The sequence below is a fragment of the Chelonoidis abingdonii genome, chromosome 1 (genome assembly GCF_003597395.2).
Source record: "Chelonoidis abingdonii isolate Lonesome George chromosome 1, CheloAbing_2.0, whole genome shotgun sequence".
NCBI classification, from domain to species: domain Eukaryota; kingdom Metazoa; phylum Chordata; order Testudines; family Testudinidae; genus Chelonoidis; species Chelonoidis abingdonii.
In genome coordinates, this window is record NC_133769.1 from 91,057,021 (window position 1) to 91,082,485 (window position 25,465).

The 25,465-nt window shown below is 40.3% G+C and overlaps 1 protein-coding gene across 1 annotated transcript in view; it reads right to left on the reverse strand.

The window, feature by feature from the left end:
- The window catches only part of ANKS1B (ankyrin repeat and sterile alpha motif domain containing 1B), a 786,862-nt gene that overhangs the window by 471,378 nt on the left and 290,019 nt on the right, over positions 1–25,465 (reverse strand). Inside the window, exon 10 of the mRNA XM_032788573.2 lies at positions 21,086–21,251. Within this exon, the coding sequence (XP_032644464.1) occupies positions 21,086–21,251 (166 nt within the window). The remainder of the gene's footprint in view (positions 1–21,085; positions 21,252–25,465) is intronic.

Consider the following 25,465-nt stretch of genomic DNA (forward strand, 5'->3'; position numbering starts at 1 on the left):
TTATGAACCCCTTGGTGCCAGCCTGGAGCACCCTCCTACACCCCAAATCCCTCATCCCCAGCCCCACTCCAGAGCCCACAACTCCAGTCGGAGCCCTCAGCACCCCCACCCCCACACCTCAACCCCCTGCCCCAGCCTGGAGCCCCCTACTGCACCCTGGACTCCTTATTTCTGGCCCCACCCCAGAGCTTGCACCCCCAGCCAGAGCCCTCACCTCCTCCTGCACCCCAATGAGCATTCATGGCCCACCATAGAATTGCCATACCCAGATGTGCCTCTCAGGCCAATTTGCCCACCCCGATGTAAATGGTAGTACAGACTGGTGCAGAGCAAAGGGAATGATCTTTTTAAAGATCCTGAAATCACATTTTCTCTGATGTGCTTTCAGAGGGGTTCTCCCACATTAGCACTATTTAGAGACACATTTTGAGGAGAAAGGAGATGCTGATTAATTTGTTATGCTGTCTGAAGTTGCTAATGATTCCATCTAGTAAAAGTATTCTGCATCTATAATAATGCAGTAGCATCCCCAGTGCTATCCCTTCTGCATGGCATTCCTTGTGCAATCAAAATCTCCATGAGGTGGCCTCAGCCTGTATTTTTTGCACACCTCAGCCTACTGCTGAAGTCAGTGGGAGTTTTGGGTGTGCAATAGATGCAAAAATCTGGTTCATGACTCCTTACTGCATAAAATAAATGATAAAAATAAACATGAAATGTAGGGAAAGAAATGGAAGAAACAGAAGTTTTCTGGTAGCTAGCTGCACATTGCCATCAGGAATAGCAGATGCAGCAAGGGAGAGTGAAACAGAGAAAATGGAAGTAAACAAGATTTCTTATTATTGAACTTAAAATATAACAAGAGGGTTATTTTTTTTTAAAAAAAAAGATACAACACTGATTTCCTTCATTGGGAACCAATGTGTTTTTAAACCAAGTCACCAACACTATATAAAACAAATAAATCTGTTCATTATCTACAGAAGTAGTTCATTGCTGTAATTAGTAAACGTTTTAATATTTTGAATTTAACACCATAAAGCAAACTGTGCCAAGATTTTTAGCTCCTAAGCCTACTAAAATTACAGAAAAGTTGACTTTAGAGTTCTATTAACATGTCTTTTATGCTAATATAAGAAGTCAGTTCCTGATATAACACAATAAAAATTCTTTCAATTTGAACTGCCAAATCTTTTGGCCCTTTGAGGCCAATCTCCTTAACAATTCAGACAAATCCTAAATTAAAATTTTTAATTGTAGGCATCTGGATAATGAAAAGATTGGCAGTGAGATATGAAGCATTTCACCCTTAAGCTACTAGTTCAGAACTGACTCAGCTCAGTAGGGAATGGAAGTAAACATTATTGATAGCTACATTAGTGAATTATGCTAAAACAACATGGGCCCAATTGTGCTGCCATTACTCAGAGAACACTTACAATAAGGGATCTGTCTGGGTAAGAAGTTCAGAACTGGGCCCTAACTTTTTAGTGTTAGACTGTGAATAGCTCTAACGCAACTGCGCAGGGAAGTAGCAGAAATATAGTTACTACTCACCACACTTACGCAGTCATATCAAAGCAACTGTATCCTAGCTCTGGGGGGTGAAAGGAACACAGTAACCACAGGGCAGATTCTCCCTTCAGGCAGAAGTGATGGGAGCAGAAGTGCTGGGGAGTGTATAGGGCCATAATTCTGCCACTCCTAAGCACCAGCCAGTGGCACTGGTGGGATGTACACAGGCATGAGGAGTAACCTACACTCTGAAAAGGGCTGCAGCAAATTACTCCTTCCCTGCACAACTGGGGTACCCAGGAAGCACAGATAATTCAGGTCAAATGCCTCCTAGGGCTCTTCATGGAGCGGACCACCTATGCAACTCCCCTCCCCCTTACACAATTTTGGCCCCAACAGAACAAACTGGAACCTTGTTAAATTAAAATAAATTAGAGACAAAATATACAGAGTTTTACTACTGTTACTAATCATGGTAATCAGATAAGATTTTAAGACAACATTATTCTCCATATACCTGTTCTAATTTATAATTAACCATCAGTTTTATATCTGTTTAAATTACAGATAGAATAATGGTTGAGAGGCTTTTAAAAAATGCAGTTATTGAATACACTAAACTGGTTTGTATGGTACCTCTGTGCATTTCATCCCTAATTAAAATGAACTAGCAAAAGAACTTAACCAATAGCTATTTAACAAAAAAGTAAATCTGATGAAAAGCATTTATGTAAAAACTCAAATATAGACAACCTCAAAAACAATTACATGTCTCCAAATCAGTTCCTTGATTTGAAAAAGTGGTTTTGTTGAACAGAGTACAATCAAGTCTACAACAAAATCATTCTGTATAGTAATCACACTTGGGTGAATGAAGCCCAGTTCTGGCCAGAATTTATGCATGTTGATGAGGAAAAAAATTATACTTTCACTACTTAGTGCCTAAAACTATTCGAATCTACCCTGAAAGCTATGTTTCCTTTGATCGTTGTTTAATGGATGATAATAATAAATAATCAATCATAATGGAATATTTAACAATATGTCAGATTGACCAACAAAAATGTCAAAGAAAAAGACTGTCACTACTATGGAAATGGAATGATCATTCTACCCATATAAAACTATGTTTATGGGCACACATTGGGCTAGATGCACAACTATGTGTTTTGATAATTGGTTGCACGAGTGCCATTAAAGGTTCTTACTTCACTTCTACGTTTATTACCTTTGGGGAAATGCTACAGTACTTTTAGGAATAACTCTTTTTGTGCAGCACAGCACATACCTGGAGAAGCATGTTAAGCAGAGTCATTAGAACATAACACATCTTAATTACACACAAAACTACATTAAAAGAATGTTAAGGTTGCAGAGTCAAGCACTTAAATGTTAGGAAATGCCAGAATTAAAACAGCCTGTGCAACCTTAATTTGGCCCTTGTGCGCAAATGCATTATGACACAGGCTTTAATTATATGATCACATACTATTTTTTCCACAGAATCCTGCCTCATTCAATGCATTCAGTGGAAGGTGAGAAAGAGTAACAAATGAGCACTTATGTAGCACAAAATGAATATTTCAAGCACAAAATTAATTAAGGTACCAAGGGAGGTGAAGAGAAAACATTCTTTAAATTGCCTGTACACCAATGCTCAGAGCCTGGGTAGTAAACGAGATAAATTTAAATTGCTCATTTATGAGCAAATTTCATTCAACATAGTTGATATTACTGAAATCACTGGTTATAACCTATTTAGTTAGCAAATGAGTGAGCAAAAGGGGAAGGGAAGTGACAGTCTATATAAAAAATGAGATTACCTGTTTCCATGTTCCTGACAACTCAGAAGCAGGTGACTTAGAAAATAGATCCATAAGCATTCAAACATATGAAGCACAAGATGGGATACTTGATGACTGCTACACACTACCAAATCGCACTAGAGAATAGGATGATGGGCTCTATGAACACCCTTCTATAATGTGTATGGGGGGGAGAAGTTGTTATTATGAGGGACTACAATCTGAGTGACACACACTGGAGATCTCATGCTACTAGTACTAAAAATGTCCTTGGAATTTCTAAAGATTATAGTTAACATCCCTCCAAGGATCATTACCTTTTTGTGATGGAGGGGCTTGCATGTTCCGAAGAACCCCAGGACTATGTCATTTGAAGCCTTGTGCTCCTGGTAGGGTCACCTTACGCAAACAGGTCTGGGGAGAGGTTCCATACTAAAAACAATCGACCTCAAGACCCTTATAAAAGCCCCAAAATGTCCACGTGAACCTCACCTGGACTAGGGATACTGGGACCTACCTCTGGGGGTGGTGTCAGGTGAGTGTCTGGGATTGGGCCACCCACATAACCCAGCCATGCCCAGCCAGAAAAGTTGACATGGACCTATTTCGTGGGCTCACCATCCACAAAGTGAAGGGTGAGGGTCAGGTGTGATGCCAGAATGACAGCAGGAGGGACACACCACAACAGACTGGCCCTCTGCAAGGAAACTGGCCCCAGGGCACCTGATAAGGATGCCCCCTGGGAGGCTTCTGTTGGAACTCTATCAGGCATGTCCCACTGGACAGAGGCCAGAGGCTGATCGAGGACACGCTGGAGGAATTATATCTCTCAGCTGGCCTGGGAATGCTGGGGAATCCCCAGGAGAATCCAGAACCTGCTTCAGAGGAACAGGAGACCTGGTCCCTACTCTCCGTGCTGCTGCCATGACCCTCACCAAGAAAAGTGGCAAAAAGGAAAAAGAAGAAGATAGTTAACCATTTTCTAATTCAAGAAGTGTTGCATCCAATACGAGGGAATTTTTTTTTATTACACCTCAGTTTGACAGATAAAGAGGAATTAATCACAATAACTAAAGATCAGTGGTTCCTTAGGTGCAAGTGATCATGACTAGATATAGTTGTTATGAAGAAATAAAGTGAAGTCCCAACTAGTAATATATATACACACACACACACACACACACACACTCTTGGTACTTTAAATGGGCCAATTACAAAGCTGAAAACGATTCTGGGCCAAATCAGGTATAAGAAAATATTTAAACATAAAAATGTGAATGATAATTGGGAATAGTTTAAGAACAATTTACTAGATACCCAAAAGCCACAATCAAACTATTGTGAAAGAAGGTACACTAGTTTAAAAAAGAAACAAAAAACAAAACAAAAAATCAGCCTGGCTTAGTGAGGATGTGAAAGCAGCATTTAAAAAAATAAAAATATATAACAAATGGGAAAAGGGAGAGTTGATTATAATGAATAGAAATTAGAAGCTAGTAATTGTAGAAGATATATAAGAGAAGCAAAAGGACACAAGGTGAACTCTATAGCCAGCAGAGTCAAGGACAGTAAGAAACCAGTTTTAAAGTATACTAGGAACAAAAAGAATTCTAACAATGATACTGGTCCATTTACTAGATAGCAGTGGGAAAAAACAGATTGTCACAGGATACCTCCATTGCTACCTGATGAACCTCATTGCCTGACTAGTTCAGGTAGTTCCACAGTCATAAACACATGCCAGGCTGTTTATCCTTCACCAAGGTGTGCATTTATTTCCCTTATATCCCCATAATATGCAACACAGACTAATAGCAAGAACAAGCTACCCTGCAGCCCTCACTCCCCAGCCTATGTTCACCCTCTGAGATTCCTTCTCAGCTCCTTCCTCAGCCTGCTTTGATTCCTGTTTCCTCTCCTGATAGTCTCCCCAATTACCTTGTTAACCCAGTGATTGACATGCAAGTGCTCACAATTCCCCAAGAGAAAGTGTATAATTGCCCTCAGCTTGGCCTGCAGCCTTCTCCAGGCTGCTGCATTATCAGTGATCAGGGTGTGGCTGATAGCACCCTATCACACAGATGATACAGTCACATCACGAAAATGAAACTTTTGATTCCAACAGTAACTCATAAGGATATTAAACAATAGCAACTAAAATTACACATTTAAAATCAACAGGTCTGGTTAATTTGTATCAAAGAGTTTTAAAAGAGCTGGCCAAAAGCTCTCTGAACCATTAACACTGATTTTAGTAAGTCTGGAAACACTTGGGGAAATTCCAGAGGACTGGAAAAAAACTAATATTAGCACAGTTAAAAAGAGAAAGAGGGAAGACCTGAGTAATTATAGGACTGGCAGCCTGACATTTATCCCAGGCAAAATAATGGAATGGTTGAAATGCAACTTTATTAATAAAGAACTAAAGGAGAGTAGCATAATTAATGGAAATTAGCACAACTTTTATGGCAAACAGATCTTGTCAAGCTAACTTGATAAAAATAAATAGTGATGTAATAGACTTCTGTAAGGCATTTGACTTGGTATTGCATGACATTTGACTTGGTACTGCATTAATAAACTAGAATGTTACAAACTCAGAATGGTGCACACAAAATGGATTACAACTGGCTAAATGATAGATTTCAAAATGTAATTGTAAGTGGAGAGTCATTGGGCAGGTGTTCTTGGTGGGGTCCTAAAGGGATTGGTTCTTGGCCCTGTTCTATTTAAATATTTTTTAGCAAAGCACTTAGGCACATTTCAATGGGACCTAAGAATGTGATTAGATGTTTTGCTGAATTTGGCACCACAATGCACACATGGCCACTGACACACACATTTACATAATCTGTGCATGCAGCTGAAGTGATTTAAAAAATGGGTCTGTTTCCATATTTATATAAGATTGTAATTGCACCCATCTCCACCACTATTTCTTATTACATACTATCCCTTCTTTTTCAGGAAACCTCAGAAACATAAATATGGTGAAAACAAAATAATAATTACGGACAGTTTTAACCCATTTCAATTTATGAACATGAATTTTATACATTATTTTTATGCTTTTCTTCCAAGAAGCCTACATAAGCTCTCTCCTTCTTCAAATGCTTTCTGTCAGGGCTTTGAGAATCACTGATCACATGGGTAAGATTCAGCCCATGAAAATGTGACACAGCAAGAAGCAGTATTAATCAAAAGCTTCCACTAACTGCTACCCCATCTGTGACATGAAAGTTTCATTTTTGCCTAGTGCAAAACAGTTTAACTGGTAAATGCTGCTTTAAGCTAGAGGCAAGAAATAGCTAAGAAGAATAGCAAAGAAAAGAACAGTTTTGCCTTTTTTTCAAATCCAGCAAAGAACTAAAAATTTTAAGTAATGTTTTGCATTCGCAGTTCCTCACTACTCTCTAGTTGTGGAATAATTTGAGGATTTCAGGTCTTCAGTCACATTTCACATGATAAATTTTTGTCCAAGTTACAGGATATTTCTGGTATTTAAAATGCAGGTTAAGAGAGAACAGCAGATGGGAGGGACTGTTGGCTTTGTCTTCTATTCCTTGGTCTACTCAGGAGAAAGAGCAGCATACTGCCTGGACAAATTTATAATTTGATTTTTCTCATCCATTTGTTATGAGAATACATATGTAGACTGAGCTACATAGTGAAATAGGTGCTTATATTTGTCACAGTGTGACAGATATGATGCTGGGAGCACATGGGAGTATTCAAAGACTATTGTATTTGATGTTAATATGTATCTTTATGTGCTGACTAGTGATTGTATTCCAAGCTAAATGGATGAGCTAAACTATTCTACTGATAGGAACCAAAATCTTGGGGAGTGAGATGGAGGGAAGGGAATTAATGCAAATCGGTATGCTAGTAACAAGCCTCTGGAAGTTTCACTCCTTGGGGAGAACAAGACGTATTGATTTGACCTAGTTCAAGAGGCCTGACATTCAAAGAACTGTAAACGGTATAAAGCAATCATTCTGACACAGGGAAGGTGGTCTCTCTCTCTCTCTCAGTCCAATGACTGAATGAAACTATGGAAAAGAGAGAGAGGGCCCTCAGAGATTACTTGAAGTTTTTAACCCCATCAGGATCTCCATATGGAAGATGGGTGAATGCCTGATGAGATAAGACCTTCGTACAATTTGTTTATTGTTTTTAAAACATGCTTTCTCCACAATGTTTGGGTTGTGAATAAATACTTTATGAAAGCTGGCAGTGATCAGTGGCTAACCTTATAATTACCCCTATGGGTATGTCTAGATGGCACTGGGTTTCAGAGTGTGGGTTAGCTAACTCGACCTCATTGGGCTAGGGCTGCAGGGCTAAATATTGCAGTGTAGACATTCAGGCTTGAGCTGGAGCCTAGGGTCTGAGACCCTTCCCCCTTCTGGGATCTCGAAGCCTGAACTCCAGCCTGAGCCTGTACTGCAGTTTTATAGTCCCACAGCACAAGCTCTGCAAACCCAAGTCAACAGCCGCAGCCATGCCCAAGGGTCTTTTATCACAGTGTAGATATACCCTCAGAGAGCATGACTGCAGGTGCTGAATTAAAGTCAGACCTGCTGAGATCATCACAGTAAATTGCAGGATTCTGCAGTTTAAGGCTCAGATCTAGACGGAGTGTGTCACAGGACTCCCCACCAAGAAAGATGACAGCTCAAGTCCTGAGACGTAAGTGAGTTATCCTCAAGGAGCCATGAAAGGATCAGGGGTGCAGTTACCATAGGAATGCTGACGTATAGGAGATGTTACTCATCTTTTGCAGTAATTGGAGTTCTTTGAGAAAGGCTTTCCCTTGTGAGTGCTCCACCTCAAGTGACTCCTTTGTACAGTAGTCAGAGAATGTGTGCACCAAGGATCATGTTACATCCCCGCAGATTTCAGCAACTGGAACATCTTTGAGTGGGGCCACAGACAAACTGCACACTCTGCTAGATCACAATCACATTCAGGAGAGGCCTGCCACCCAAGACCCGTGAAAGTGTGGGATCATTGTCCAGGATGGGTTGTAGATCCCTGATGATGCGTTGGAGGGGTTTTAGCTGGGAGCTGTATGTGATGGCCAGTGGAGTCCTGTTGGTTTCTTTCTTGGGTTTGGGTCTTGCAAGACAGGACTTGCAACAGGACTCCAAAAGGACTCCACTGGCCATCACATACAGCCCCCAGCTAAAACCCTTCCAACGCATCATCAGGGATCTACAACCCATCCTGGACAATGATCCCACACTTTCACGGGTCTTGGGTGGCGCCAATCCTTGCCCACAGACAACCTACCAACCTGAAATGTATTCTCACCAGCAACTGCACACCGTACCATAGTAACTCTAGCTCAGGAACCAATCCATGCAACAAACCTCGATGCCAACTCTGCCCACATATCTACACCAGCGACACCATCATAGGACCTAACCAGATCAGCCATACCACACTGTTCATTCACCTGCACGTCCACCAATGTAATATACGCCATCATATGCCAGCAATGCCCCTCTGCTATGTACATCGGCCAAACTGGACAGTCACTACGGAAAAGGATAAATGGACACAAATCAGATACAGGAATGGCAATATACAAAAACCTGTAGGAGAGCACTTCAACCTCCCGGCCACATTATAGCAGACCTTAAGGTGGCTATCCTGCAGCAAAAAAACTTCAGGACCAGACTTCAAAGAGAAACTGCTGAGCTTCAGTTCATTTGCAAATTTGACACCATCAGCTCTGGACTAAACAAAGACTGTGAATGGCTTGCCAATTACAGAACCAGTTTCTCCTCCCTTGGTTTTCACACCTCTACTGCTAGAACAGGGCCTCACCCTCCCTGACGAACAACCTCGTTATCTCTAGTTCTCGCTAGCATATATATACCTGCCCTGGAAAATTTCCACTACCTGCATCTGACGAAGTGGGTATTCACCCACGAAAGCTCACGCTCCAAAACGTCTGTTAGTCTATAAGGTGCCACAGGATTCTCTGCTGCTTCTGCATTAGGCAGAGTCTAGGGAGTCTTCCTGAATGCCCTAGTTCTGTCCAAGTAAGAGGCCATCTTAACATCTAGCATATGAAAGGCATACTCCTGTGTAAACTGATGTGGCTTAGGGAAAATAAAAACAGAAAGTAGATAGTTTGGTTAATGTGAAATTCAGAAGTAAGTTTAGGTCATAGTGATACTTTCTCCTTGGAGGACACAATAAATGCAGGGCCTGCCATTTGAGGCCCCATCACCCCAACCCTTCAAGTCGAAATGATGACTACTAAAAGGTCTTCATAGACACATGTGGCGGTGAGTATGTAGTTAGTGGCTGAAAGGGCTATTTCATGAGACAGTTAAGAACCAGTTTGAGATCCAAAAGTGGCGTAGAGGAGCTAATGTAGAAAAAATTCATATAGCCTTTTAGGAATCTTGTTGGGGTCGGATGAGTGAATATTGACAAACCTTTTACTGGCACATGGAAAGCTGTTAGCTCCAGGAAAAAAAAAAAAAAGCAATGGCTGTTGAAAATAGCAATTCCAGTCCTAAAAACCATTGGGAAGCATTTCTTGCTCAATTTTATCCTACTTTTTCTACAGCAAGTTACAGTGGATCAGTATATTTGATTTGGGAGAAAAGTAGTAACAGCTGCCCGAATTGAGCTTATGCACTCTTGAATTTTGAGGGTGTGCAAATCTGGAAGGCAGGTGCTAGATTCCCTTTCTGAATATTAGTTATATCTGGAAAGAAAAAGTCAATTTCTGCTTCAACGGCTCAGAAGTGGAAATCCTCCTAAGTGCCTGGTACTGTATCTAAAGCTGCCCAGGTCCAGAGCCTTCCCTCCCTTACTTTTCATTTTAAATTCTAGTGGGATCCATGTACCTCCCTTGCTAGGCTTCAGATAGAGAGGTGCACTGTCCATTTAATCCCACCAGTTCTTTCTTTGGGGGCTGCAAGGTGAGGTCACACCAGTATCCCTTATCCAGTCTGGGGAAGTTTTCTGAAGGGGCTATCTCGGCCAAAGCCTTCTACTCCTTGAGCACACTTGTTCCCCATTCAAAGTGCCACCCCTTTCAACTCACAACAAGCTGCAGCATGACTCAGCTACCTCACTCCCTACCCCTCCCTTTCCTGTTGATAGCTACCAAGGGATTGCTGGGAAATGTAGTTCTTTCCCTGGTCCAGGTCTGGCTCAATAGACAGGGAGCTAGGCAAGGAACTACAGCTCCCAGGGTCCCATGGGTTCTCAGCTCCCATGCTGGATCCCCAGCTGCTCCATGGCTCTGTTTCTGCAGGGTTGTGAGAGGGGAGGAAGTGAGTTAAAAAAAAAAGAAAAAAAAAGGATGGTCAAATGCCACTCCCTGCAAATGTGCTGCCCCAAGCACCTGCTTGTTTTGCGGGTGCCTAGAGCCGACCCTGATGGTGCCCAAAGTGCTCAGAGCCTCACTAGCACTCCTCTTGGGACCTGAGGTCTCCTGTGACTCGATCTTCTTTGAGAGGAACTCTCTGTTCCTCCTCTTACCCCCCTCCCTAGATTCTGAGTGGGAAGCTCTCAGTACTGCTGGTATGGTTATCAGCATCTCACTCATGGAGAGTATTTGGGACTGGGATTTCAATGCTGTCTTCCCCTTCGAAGCTCTCAGTGATCATGCGTTGACGGAGGTGCAGGGTCCCTGTCAGGGGAGTTCCCTGCACCTGGATCAGAAGCCAGTCTTAAGGCTTGCTCCATCAGTAAGAGCCTGTACCTTAAGAGAAGGGCTCCATCATTAAGAGTGTATATCCTTAAAAGAAGTGCAGATCTTGCACTTGCTGGGACTACGAGAGTCCCCCAAACAATGAATGCACTGGGAATGCCCATGGTTAATGGGAATTGCATCTCAACATCAGAGGCACCTTTAAACCCCAGGGATCCCAGCATCCGCAGCAGAAGAAAACTTGTTCAAGCCCCTCAATAAGAGAAAAAGAAAAACCAAATATATGTATATTGTTAAGAAAAGAAAAAAGAAAAGAAAGGGAGAAGAAATGTTTCAACAACTCTAAGGTATTAAGCCTACTACTACTAAGAACTAACTATCAAAGCTAAAATAGGAACAGGCACACAGCAAAGAGGATATAAGAACGACCATACTGGGTCAGACCAAAGGGCCATCTAGCCCAGTATCCTGTCTTCCAACAGTGGCCAATGCCAGGTGCTTCAGAGGAAATGAACAGAACAGATAATAAAGAGGCACATTAAATTCAGTCTCTAACAGATGGTAGTTGAGAAGGAACTGAAGGCAGTTCACCTGCACAGCCCTATATAGCCTCAGTATGGGGCATGAGGATGTGAAGGGTACATGCGTGGGTGAAGTGGACACTGCTACCAAAAATTCTCAGCAAAGGCATAGGGGCATATATGCACCTAAAGTGGGTGCCCACAGGGAGATTATTCAAATAACTGAAATTTTGTCTTTTTCCCTGTGTAACTTAATGGAAGGGTTACCAAGTGAGTTCTCAATATTTTGCCAACTGTTTTAGCAGAAAGCTTACAAGGAATGGAAAAAGGGAAGGATCAACAAGGAAAGCTACCTCCTGGAGGTCAGAAAGTATAGGGATAAAGTGAGAACTTCCAAAAACCAGACAGACTGGGACCTTGCAAAGTAAATTAAAACCAATAGTAAAAGGTTCTACAGCCATATAAATAAAAAGAAAACAAGAAATGGGACCACTAAGACTGAGGATGGAATGGAGATTAAAAATAATCTAGGCATCGCCCAGCACCTAAGCAAATTCTTTCCCTCAGTTTTTAATAAGGATTATGAAGAGTTTAGGGGTAGTGGCAGGGTGGCTAATGATAACAAGGTCATGGAAGTAGAAATTACCACATATGAGGCTGATGTCACACTCAAACATCTTAATGGCACTAAATCAGGGTGGGGCTGGATAATCTCCATCCAAGAACATTAAAGGAACTGGCATATGAAATTGCAAGCCCAATAGCAAGGATGCTCATTCTGATCAAATAAAAGCTGGTAAATATGGTTAGTTACATTTAACTGTATTGTAAGAATAAAGCAGAATAAGAATACTTCCCATTTAAAATTAATAAAATAATGCAAGAAAACAAAGAAAATTAGCGTTTGCCAGTATTCCTCTAAATGCTCCACTACTTTAAGCAAACAGCATGTGAGAAGACAGAAAGGTGAAAGTTACATTATGATTCCACTGTATTTGAACAATATTAAGTATATCTGTAGTCAGTTCTTGTCTACTACTCACTACCATTTATATGAGATTTTATAGAACTTGAGAAGTACACGGAAAAGGTCAATACTACTCATTCCAAGGACAAACTTGTCATGGTACAAATCCCCACTCTGAACCTTAGCGTTCAAAAGATGGGGTACCAGCATGAATTCCTCTAAGCTTAATTACCAGCTTAGAACCTGTAGCGCTGCCACCAACCAGGAATTCCAGTGCCTGGTACACTCTGGTCCCCCCAAAACCTTGCCCAGGGAACCCCAAGATCCAGACCCTCTGGATCTTAACACAAGGAAAGTAAACCCTTTCCCCCACCGTTGCCTCTCCCAGGCTTCCCCTCCCTGGGTTATCCTGGAAGATCACTGTGATTCAAACTCCTTGAATCACAAAACAGAGAGGAAAATACACCTTCCTCCCTCCTTCTCTTTCCCCCTCCCAGACTCTCCCTGAGAGAGAAAGTAATCCTAACACAGAGAGAAATTAGCCTCTCTCTCCCGCTTTCCTTCTCTCTCCCCACCAATTCCCTGGTGGATCCAGACCCAGTCCCCTTGGATCTCACACCAGAATAAAAAAACAATCAGGTTCTTAAATAATAAACTTTTAATTAAAGAGAGAAAACAGTAAAAATTATCTTTGTAATTTTAAGATGGAATAGGTACAGGGTTTTTTAGCTATAGGCACTGGGAATATTCTCCCAGCCTAAGTATTCAAGTACAAATTAAAATCCTTTCAGCCAAATGCACACTTAAACTCCTTCCAGCCAAATGCACATTTGCAAATAAAGAAAAAAACATAAGCCTAACTCGCTTTATCTATCTAGTACTTACTCTTTGGAATCTATAAGAACCTGTACCAAGGAGATTGGAGAGAAACCTCGTTGCACGTCTGGTCCCTCTGAGCCCCCAGAGTAAACAACAACCAAATTCTAACAGCACACACAGAAACTTCCCTCCCTCAAGATTTGAATGTATCCTGTCTCCTGATTGGTCCTCTGGTCAGGTGACAGCCAGGCTTACTCAACTTGTTAACCCTTTACAGTCAAAAGAATTATAAAGTACTTCTGTTCCATTAACTCCTACTGTTTATGACAAAACTATTGTAAATAAAACAGGAGGTTACACTACAAAAATCTGTATTTGCATTGAAAATATATGATTCAAAATAAATAGGGATGATTTCAGATGATTAGTGAAGAGAAATTGCAACCCTAGAATCTTCTGCCTCCCACACATAAGAGAAGGCAATATGAGAGGAAGTAAAAGAAAAATTATTTCAGCAAATGTCAGCAAATTCTTAAAAAGAGAAAAATTATATACTCAAGGGAATATCTGACCAATAAAGGTTCTTGAGGCATCATTTGAGAACAGTCAGAAAACCTGTTATATTATTGGAGAATAGGTGCTTAGAAACAATGCTACTTCATGGGGAAAATCCTCAACCTCCACCAAATGTCACTAACATTTAGTGTGAATTCTTAAAAGTTCTCCTTGCAAACAAATTCTGGTGCATTAATCTAGGATATTTTTATATGGAAATGTGCACTTTACATTATGGTAGTGAGTACGATCAAAAATGAAGCATGCCATCATTGTCACCCAGTTAGGAGGAGTTTAATATGGAATCTATTACACTGTGTTCTGCTTGATGATTTGCATTTTGGAGCTCTGAATGCAGAGCATAGCTCTTTATAAATTAACCTCTGAGGACAAGTAAATTGTGAGATTCTTGGTTAAGATCAAAATACTCTCTACAGAGCTCAGAAACTGCTCAAAGGGCTAATCAAGATCAGATAAAAGCATATGTGAGTCTCATAAACCATCTTGGATTCCATCTGCTTAAGAGAATCAGAACTAAAATAGGGTAGTGGTGAGGAATAATGCATGGATATTATCTCCCTGACTTCTACAGAGACTATGCTTGAAATGAATACACATGGAAACACAGAAAGAAGAGAAAAGAAGATTTTGGGTATGCTGTGATGCTGAATTTAAGCTTGGAGCCACAGATGACCCATCCATATCTTTGCATCTGCAGTATCCACAGACATGGACAGACTGCGTAATGCCTTGTGTTACTATAGATATCATGTGTTTTTGTCCCTCAGCCACCCTGTAGTCATTAAATTCATTTGCTAGGCCTTTAACTAAGACCATCACTTTCAGTTCACATGCAAGTACAAGCATAGAAGCTCAAGGTGTTATGGGAGATATGGTAGCTCTACCTACTCCCAGAAAAATAGTTCATGTAATAGTGCATCATGGCAGTTCACTGGATGGGCTGCGGCCTACTGGTCAGTCACAAATTAAAGTGAGTGTTTTGCTGCCATGGCTATTGGGGTATCCAGAAGCACTTATTCTGCAGACCCTAAGGCTGCAGACCAACTGAACAATATGAAGGCAGGTGCCTTCGGGGAATGGAGTGGGGGAGGAATGTTGCAGAAATGGCAAGTTCTTTGGAACACTCATTTCGCCTATGCTCCACCTCAGGGCTGGTCTACACTAGGGAGGGAAATTGATCTAAGATACGCAACTTCAGCTACATGAATAGCGTAGCTGAAGTCGAAGTATCTTAGATCGAGTTACCTACCGTCCTCACGGTGCGGGATCGAAGTCCACGGCTCCCCTGTCGACTCCACTACCGCTGTTCGCATTGGTGGAGTTCCGGAGTCGACAGGAGCTCGTTCAGGGATTGATATATGGCGTCTAGATGAGACGCCAAATATCGATCGCTACCCACCGATACGGCCAGTAGTGAAGACGTACCCTCAGTCTTGTCTGGGTTCCACTTTCAAAAGCTGCTGCTTATGGCTAGGCACTGAGCAAGCTGAGAAATGGTATTATTTATGTTGGAAGATCTACTGTTTGACCCTGCAGTTGAAACAAATGGGAAACTCTCAGTCTGAACCAGCACACAAGCCTAGGTTTTGGCATGTGCTTCCAAAGTGCATCATATTCTGAGCTATATCATTTTTCTTGTTGTTTTGGGAGGATGAAGTGGTTACTGACATCCTTTTAGGAGTTCTTTCCAATTCTGATAGTAGTGGTCATGTAAGAGGATTAACTGTGCAACAGACAAACTATTCTGGACAGGGACACTGACTCCATGGATGCTGCATGGCTAGAGCACCCAGGGAAAAAAAATAGTAGGTCCTCAGCATCCACCACCCATAGCTGATCAACAGCACCGCCAAAAAGCTGTTTGGCAGCTGTGGGAGGGGTTTGAGGAACGGTGGAGAGCAGCAAGTAGGGGGAAGAGTGGGGGAGGGAAGAGGCAGAGCAATGGTGGGGCCTTGGGCAGAGCAGGGGTGGAACGCCCCGTGGGAAAAATAAAAGTCAGCGCCTATGATTCTGGATGGAGAAGCAGGATATTGTTCACATGATTATTAAGCAATTGGTTGGCCAATAAAAGGTTGGTGACAACTTGTGGTTTGGTAAATTGAGTTAGACATGTTAAATCTACTGTTCTTATCAAGATGTGGCATGGTAATAGCAGTGCTAATGCTTTATACAATTTCCAGGTGGACAGGTTTTCAGAGTTGATATTGGTAGCAGCCAAGAAACTCTCAGCAATGCTGCAACATCTGTGGAGTATTGGCATATATTGGCTAAAAGTTTCCTGGAGTCGCTTCAGAAACCTGGAGGTCAAATTAGTTTTTTAGCAATTTCATTCCAAGGTGGGTTTGGACCAGTTGATACACTAGGTAGTTACTCTGCTTGATCAGGGATTACCATTTTTTCACCTATCATAGCCAAACTTGGCTTTTATGTCTATGGTGGACTTTCCTTACCCCTGGAGGGAAGGTCAACAGGTGTCCATGGTTGAGAGTCGCAATACACAGCAGCTCATCTACTCAAGTTCTGTATGTCTTGCTATCACTGTTCCACTTGAGCTTTCTAAATCAAAGTGCTTTTTGGTGCTGTATTTGTAGCTAATCTCTTTGGAAAATTTTAGAGGAGTGAGCTACTAACCAGATTAGTGCATGACACTTTTGAATGATCGCTGTTTCATAATGGCCAGGCATGGGTGATTAAGAGTGTCCACTTTACCATAGGTTCTCTAAAACAGACTATATGGGGTGGGGGTAATTTGTATCTCTGGCAATGTGCTATTCCTTCCTTATGAACACTGACAATTCTGAGAATTGCTTTTTGCATCCCCTGTTTCAGATTCATTTTTTCCATCACCTAATGTAGATATCAGTTTCTTAATATTTTAATGATGTGTATTTCCTACCTGGGTCTCCATTCAGAGGATTACAAAGCTCAAATATTCAAGACAGATACTGTGAGGATTTGATCCTGAGGATACTAGGACAGTTGGCAGTCTGACCAATATATGGCACTATTTGTCAGGGCACTGTTTATTTAATGACTCTGGCAACCATATAGGAGCGTAGTATTTTAATTTGGATAACAAAGTTAATGCTGCTAGGTTATCTTTTTATCCAGGTCTCTAAGCAGCTATCTGCTAGATCACAACAGAGATATGTGAGCACAGTATTGTGCAATGAGCACAGGAACAAATAGTAGACAGGTGACTAGATACACTGCTAGCTCTCAACCCATCCCAGATTCACTTTTACTGAACGGCGTGAGGAAGACATCATCTATATATATTTGAGTCAACTAGAACTGTTGATGTGGTAGTGAGCAGGCCTAACATATTTTAATAATCCATTAAAAGCAATGGATCATAAGCTTTTTTCTTGGAGTCTCTCTAATGTGGATTATGAACAGATGAGAAATAAGTGAAAAATGTACTTGGCTGTAGTTACCTCATTACCTTGTTTCATTAATTGCTCTTCATGCAAGTTATTGCCATCTAAAGACAATTCTAAAATATATTTCCAACATTCTTGTGGGTCTATCAGGACCAACGAACAGAAAGTTCTTCCCAAAACACATTTTTGGGTATGTGACCAGTACCACCACCAACTTTCATTTCCTGTTAATCCTTCAGCCTCTCTCCTTGTGTTTCCTTTCTGCAGCCTACCAGCAGCACAATGCACTGCAAGCAGACATCTTTGTCTCCCACTGAAACTGAAAGGGAGGATGTAACTTCCAGAATCTCTTCCCTCTTCAGCACCTCTCCTTAGGAGGTTATAAGGTTCTCTTTTCTCCAAGGATGGACTACATAAAATTACCCAAACTGTAATCTTACCTAAACCAAGAATTATTAAAAGCAGAAATAGTGAACTAAATCAATATAAACTGTTTTTAACATACCTAGATGTACACTTCTCATAAACTAGATATGACATTCTCAGCAATAAGTACAAAGAAAAAACAAAAGATCTTATGTATCTAAGCACCAGGTCGCTGATCTGACTTCCCTTTCTCAGAGTCAGCCCCAGGTGCAGGGTTCAGAGAGAGATGCATGTCTCCATCACTCAACAAGCCGTCCCATGACTCAGGGCAGCCATCTCTACCTTCAAAACCAGTTTTCTCCAATCACCTGCAGTACGGTATGGAAGAGTCCTAAGAGATAGACTAATGTGGATACAAAATGCTTTAACAATGCTAAATAGTAATCTTTCAAATGCTCAGCAATTCAGCTCAGATAGCACCTCTCTGCTGCATACACCCAGGACTTGTTTTACTAGAAAGCTTGTAACATTTTAACTATTCTGATATAGTTAACATGGTACAACTGACCCTAGGGTGGATGCAACTAGATTTTGTATGAAGGTGTATATAGTATAGAGTATACTAGTCGTGTGTGTGTGTGTGTGTGTATATACACACACACACACACACACACACTCTATATACACACACACACACACACACTAGTATATGTCACCTTTTTATCAGTTAACTGCACCTACACTAGGTTTTCTCCTGATATAACTATTTTGTTTTAAAATGAAATCACAGCCTAACTAAAATTATAAACCATAATCCTTTTGAGACTAGACCAGGATCAATCTTCATTACTGCAGAACACAGAGTTTGGGTGTGACTTTTTTTTTTTAAATCTCCTACTTTAAATCAAATGGCCCAATTCAATGTCCCATTGCTATGAAATATAAATTGACAAATCCTCAAAGCCCACTGTCACAGGATAAAATGTTGCTATTGCGCTAAATAATCTTGAGATTTTACAGTGTGGACTTTTTAAAGTGTTTAACAGAGCATTTAGCAAACTAGCAGAACTTAGCATATTTACATTTTCTCACACAATGCAGTTAACATCTTTTACTGGTATTTTAGACACCAGTTAATGGGTTTTTATGTAAAATGGGCAAACTCTACATCACTGCAGGTGCCTGGTAGTTACTATTTTAGCAACACAATTATCCAGTGCCTGAGGCCTCAGAGATTTATTAGACTTTTACACCTTTTCAGTGGATGTTGATAAAAGTTCACAAAGCGTGACTACAGCCTTAAGATCAGAAGGAGAATATTCATGTCTGACTTATTAACTATTATGATTTTATGATTTCACAAGGTTAAGTATGTCACATACATGGATCTTCTTAAAGATAGACAATAAGTAAATTAAAATGCCTAATAAAAGTGTCTAGTACAGGCAATCTAGGTCTTACTCAGGAAAAAAGCCAAGGTAGGTGGGTCAAATTAACCTTTCTGATCCGTTATGAGCAAGGCAATTCAACTCCCAATTTGCAGTCTACCTAACAAAAAAAAAATGCCTGAAAGAATTCTTTTTTAAAACTTTGTTTATTATAGAACTTCCCCTCAATCCAAAGTTGCAAAATTATCCTTGGAAAAATTAATGAATGCCTCAGAACATTGCTGTGAGAAAGGTAAGTATCTTAATTTCAGATGTGGGAAAGATGTGTCAGAGAGAGGTTATTCAGCAAGCCTGTTGCAGAGTCAGGAACAGAACAGAGGATGGGATCTGCGAAAGATCTTGCATTGCTGAGCATCACACTGTGTAAGTTTTAGGCACCTAGAAAATCACAGGAAGAACACTGTGATCCACAAAGCCAAGTTAGGCTCCCTATACAATGAATGGGGGAGAGATAGGCACCTAAAAATGAGATCCACAAAAGCCAGCACACTAGGTGCTAAGCCATTGGGAGTGGTGACAACAAAGATGTATGCTAAATCCCACCCCTCTCGGAGTTAGGCACCTACATCTGGATTGCAGTGAGGTGCCTATTTCTGCTTAGCAATCCACAATTGGGAGCCAGCAGCCCAGAGTCTGGAGGTTTAGGCACCCAAGTTGTTTCTTATAGGAATAAGTTAGACACCTGCCTCACTCCACACAGAATGGCGACGGAAGAGGTGTCCAATTTTAGCCTAGTGGTTAGAGAACTCACCTGGGGTGTGGGGCACCCTCCATTTCTCCTATTGAAGCTGTAACACTGCAGACAAACAACAAAAGAGTGATTGGAGCATGGGGACTGGACCCTGTGTCCCCACTGAATGACAGTCACTCTCTCTCTCTCTCTGGCTTGATGACTGTTCCACAGTGGATAAATACAAGAGTGAGTGAGAGAGAGGGGGACTACAGTTCAGTGGTTAGGGTATCCAGCTAGGAGGTGGGAGCCCCAAGATCCAGTCCACTTGCTCCAATCACTCTTGCCTTTTTTATCCACAGTGGAACACCAGGGAAAAGAAGAAGCTGCCCTTTGCTCGGAGTAGATAATTAACTCATGATTTAGCCCTTAATAATCTGACATTCATACATATTTTCAAAACCATGATTCATGAACAACATTATGATTATCAAAAAGTCAATGGTGTTGTTCCCGATAGTTCCATATACTGTTGTGGTTTCTTACTTGTCAAAACATCCTCTCATTCCAATTATTTGTAGTTAGAAGATTATACCTTGCAAATCTGGTATAAATGGGTACAAAGTGGTGACACAGGAAAAAAGTCAAAACAAGGCAATAGGGAGAAGTATGTAATTTTGGAAAATGTAAACAGAGTCCTTGTTTATAATATTATTCACATGACTCAGTATAATTATTATCTTGTAAACATAACTCACTGCTGTTCAGAACTGTGTAATCCACATAGTAATTTGTCAAATTAAAAATATTTTAGACTGCCATTTCATGTCTCTTTCCATTTTTATTCACTGCGTCTATATGAAATGGGAGATTTGGGCTTTTATTTCGTATTCATATATATTAATTCAAAGGTACTTTATTTAATTTTATTCTCTGGTGGTGATTTTGTTAATCGTTAAATAGTTAGATATTCAGAACCTTTTTAAATTTATTTTGTTGTTTCTATTACAGATTAGTGTTAAGTACTTGGTAAAAATAGGATGGTGAGAAGGTTACTGAACATGGCTGGGAAATTTGCTCTAGAAATTTGGCTTCTATTCCTGGCTTTTCCACAGACTTCCATGGGAATCTAGGAAGTCATTTAACCCTTGACTCAGCTTTCCTTCTATAAAATGTGGATAATATTTACATCCCTCACAGAAGTTCATTAATGGTATAAATCACCCTGAGATCCTTGGATAGTAGTGAAAAATATTATAAGTCAACAGTGAAATATTATACACATCATCAGACTGTACCAGTCATAAGATAAGAGAATAGTGGTGATTTACCTGTCCTTGAAGAAGGTACTCTTGCTATTTCTAACGAACAAGGTTTCTTCGTAACTGCTATGTCCATGAAATCACAAAGGTTGTTTGCATTTTCTGAAGAATGAGCATCAAGAGATGCAGAAGGTACTACTTCCAGTGTATAACTCCTTTTCTTTCGATAAGACTCCTAAAAAGTAGAAATGCAACTACATGATAAAAACAGCCTTTCTGGATGCAGTAAAACTGGAAAAAAGAAAATTGTTCAATAACTCCGTCAAAAATAGAACTTAAAATTCAACAGTTTAAATAAATGACTTCCTATTGAAACCCTAAATTTAGTGACTAGAAGGGGTTACTTATAGTCTATCGTAAATTAAATAAATTTCACAGTTGAATATTATTTTTTATTATTTGTGATTATTGTGTATGGATTTCTTTAACTCTTCATTTGACATATGGCAAGTGCTATAATGCAGTTGCTTTTACTGTACCTTTTTTGTTAAGTTCTGATTCAGGTATACATCCTGATCAGATTTTAAAAGTGTGTTTTGTGAAAGAAACAGAATTACATAGAGTTAATAAATGGAATTTCTTTGTTTTCAGGGATTTTGTCAGTTTGTTCATACTATACATATAACACATGGATAATTTGATCTATTGTTTGATGGCAGAACCCAGAAGAAGTTAGTTTTCTTTGAATATCCTGAATGGCTAGTGTTATGGGCACTAGGGCTCTCTTTGGTTATTCTTTTATGTGTGTTTTTTTGTGAACAGAAACAATTAGAAGTGGATACTTACTGGTTGTGATTTCCTAAGAAATAAGAGGAATCCCTTGATATCTATAGGCTAGAGGATCAATGCAAATCCCCCTGAAGTCAATAAAAAGACTCTTATTGGACTTCAAGGGGAGTTAGACTGTGCCTTAAATTAATATTTAAATATTAGTGATGAATTCTAGGAGTATGAGCTCTCTAACTTTGCTAATGCTGGAAAGAAGCAAACAGATAGAAGATATGACATGTTCACTCTGCCAAATCATGAGATTGGTCTCAGTATTCAAAACCACTGAATTAAGTAGGGCTTGGCTGGTTCCGAACATGAGTGAAAATAGCAATCTGGTACAGGAATTTCTCTAATTTCATGGTTGCAATCCAGCAAAATATGATAAAGTATTCAAAGACAATCTCTCACAGGAATACAGTGTTTGGCTATTCTGTGTCACCCATATGGATGCATGTAGAAATCAGATACCATATAAATCTGTTATGACAAGAAACTGTGCAACAGGCCAGAAAACACCATGTGTTCATAAGAGTCACACATAAGCAAAGTACTTCCCAGCAAACAATGTAAGAATGTGCTACCCAGAGGAGGTCATGGCATATCAATTTCCCCATAGACTAAAAAATATTTCATCCAGCTCAAGGCAAACAGATGGCTGTAGATAACCAGACCATTTCTGCTGTGGAAGATTTGTGCATCAATTGGCCCTTTAAACTACTAGAACCTTCTGCAGTTTTTACTTTACTCAGTTCTGCCTGATATGTATGGAAATTCAAAAGGAAATTATAATTCTGAACCTACTGGGAGGCAGAGACTCCGGCACCAGTGTCATGGCAAGAGCAGCATGAGTACTTTCATAGTCTCTTCATGATTCCACATATTAACATTAGCAGAACCAAATTTCAGTGAACTGTTTGTTTACACAGGAGAAGGGGATTCAGGGAAGAGGAGATGATTATTGGAAGAGAAGTATAAAGAAGAAGCTGGAAGAAAAGCAGCATCATGGAAAATGGCGGATTAAACAACTATAAACTAAATATAGGAAATGCTTTTCAGAGAAAATAAATATATAGAATATATGCAACAGAACAAACAGGCTAGCATTAATCATTTCCATTGAGAAACAAAAGCAAATAGGGTTCAAAATAAAATTTAGAAAAGGAAACAATGAATGGGGAGAAAAAAAACTGTTACATCTTTTACCCTTCCATCCTGTCGGTATGTTTGTCTATTCAGAGTGTAGGCTCTGTGGGATAGTATCCTTGTTTATATTTCTGTATAGTGCCTAATGCACTTTAGGGCACTGTATAAATAAAGAATTGGGCAAGTTTTGCATTTGGGCCTCCTGAATTGTCAAGTATGATTTTTTTAAACTCTAAATGGTCTCATTCCCCAGATGAAGAACATACAAAATGTGCTTTTGATACTAAGCCTGCAAAGATTTACACATGTTCTTAGCTTTAAATATGGTAAGACGTCCAGTTGAGGACAATGGGATTATTCACAGTGAGAAAAATATAGCACATAGACAAGTCTTTGCAGGATTGGTGCCTTAGATATGGCTCACATAGGACCCTGCAAAATCCTGCATTTTGCACAAGGGACTGCAAAGTGTTACAAAGGAATCTTAGAAAACATTGGAAAACATAATCCCAACATTACATATAAAATGATTTGGTGTACAGTAGCTGTTCACAAAAGAGACCTTGGAGTCATTGTGGATAGTTCTCTGAAAACATCCACTCAAAAAAGCGAACAGAATCTTGGGAATCATTAGGAAAGGGATAGATAAGAAGACAGAAAATATCATATTGCCTTGATATAATTCCATGGTACGCCCACATCTTGAATACTGTGTGCAGATGTGGTCACCCTACCTCAAAAAAAAGGTATATTGGAATTGGAAAAGGTACAGAAAAGGGCAACAAAAATTATTAGGGGTATGGAATGGCTTCTGTATGAGGAGAGATTAATAAAACTGGAACTTTTCAGCTTAGAAAAGAGATGACTAAATGGGCATATGATTGAGGTCTATGAAATCATGACTGGTGTGGAGAAAGTAAATAAGGAACTGTTATTTATGCCTTCTCATAACACAAGAACTAGGGGTCACCAAATGAAAATAGGCAGCAGGTTTCAAACAAACAAAACGAAGTATTTCTTCACACAATGCACAATCAGCCTGTGGAATTCTTTGCCAGAGGATGATGTGAAGGTCAGGACTACAAAAGGGTTAAAAAAAGAACAGGATAAATTTATGGAGGATAGGTCCATCAATGGCTATTAGCCAAGTTGGGCAGGGATGGTGTCCCTAGTCTCTGTTTGCCAGAGACTGAGAGTGGGTGCCAGGGAATGGATCACTTGGTAACTGTCTGTTCTGTTAATTCCTTCTGGGGCACCTTGCATTGGCTGCTGTCGGAAGACAGGACATTGGGCTAGATGGAGCTTTGGTCTGACCCAGTATGGCCATTCGTATGGAAATGATAGCAATGTACTAGTAAAGTGTTTCCTTTCTTTCAATCAGAATACCTCTTCTGCCTATGCTAACTCCCATCCTAATGGATTATTGTTGTTTTGTTTTGTGCATATGAAATTAATGAATGGACAGAAGAGAAGAAATCTTTCAAATTAGTGTAGGGATGCAAACAACATGGTTTCTTCTGAATTTAGAAACAACAACAGTTGTCCTGACTTTCCGATAAAGCTTGAACTCTGTCTCCCCTCCCACACAGGGATGTACAGTCCTCAGAGACAGCTGAGCCTGTATGGTTCCACTTTCCTGGAAGGTAGAGATTTTGAGAACCCATTCCAAGGGTGTGCGTCCCCTGGCACTCTGTTCCACAGAGGTTCCCTGCAAGTAGTCTCACAAGGGAACTTGAAGGAGGAGGAGGGGGTTAGTGTGGATGGTTCTGATGCATTGCAGATCCAGTGGACACTGATCCTTCACAGAGGGTTGTCAAATGCTGCTACTCCGTCGCAAAGGAAAGGATTTCTTTCCCATGACCTCTGGGGAAGGATTTGCCCCTTTGTGCTTATGACTGTATTCTACTATGACAGACAGCACAAATTTATTTTCCATGGCAACCAAATACAATAGCAGAGCTCAATTTAGCCCTTGTGCATGACATCTGCTGCTGGAATAATACAGGGTGCAGGGCGTATGGTGATGACAAATCTGCCTAGAGTGGATTGCAGCACAAGCTAACTGGGAGCCCATAGGCACCAACACTGTTCTCAAAGTTGTTGGCACTGTTTGGAGAGTGGCAATGCCTAAGGTGCCTGGGGATGCCCAAGATGTCCATTTCCAGTTTGTAAATTCTGCTTTCAGGACAAATATGTGCAACTCATGTTGCAAGATTGCCAGGCAAAATTGTTAAAGGTGGTAGGGTTACTAGTAAAGTTGGTGGAAGCTGAGTTACCAACAAGTGAACTCCCCTTAATATTCTAATAGTAAAAATAATGCCAATAAAAAGACCAGTGTAAGTTACATATGCCAAAGGCAAAAATTATCTTTAACCAATATCCAAAGACATCTGGAATAGTATCAGATGAGCAATTCACTCAAAAAATTAAGCATCAACTCAATAAAGAATATGTAGATAAAAAAGCAAATATAAA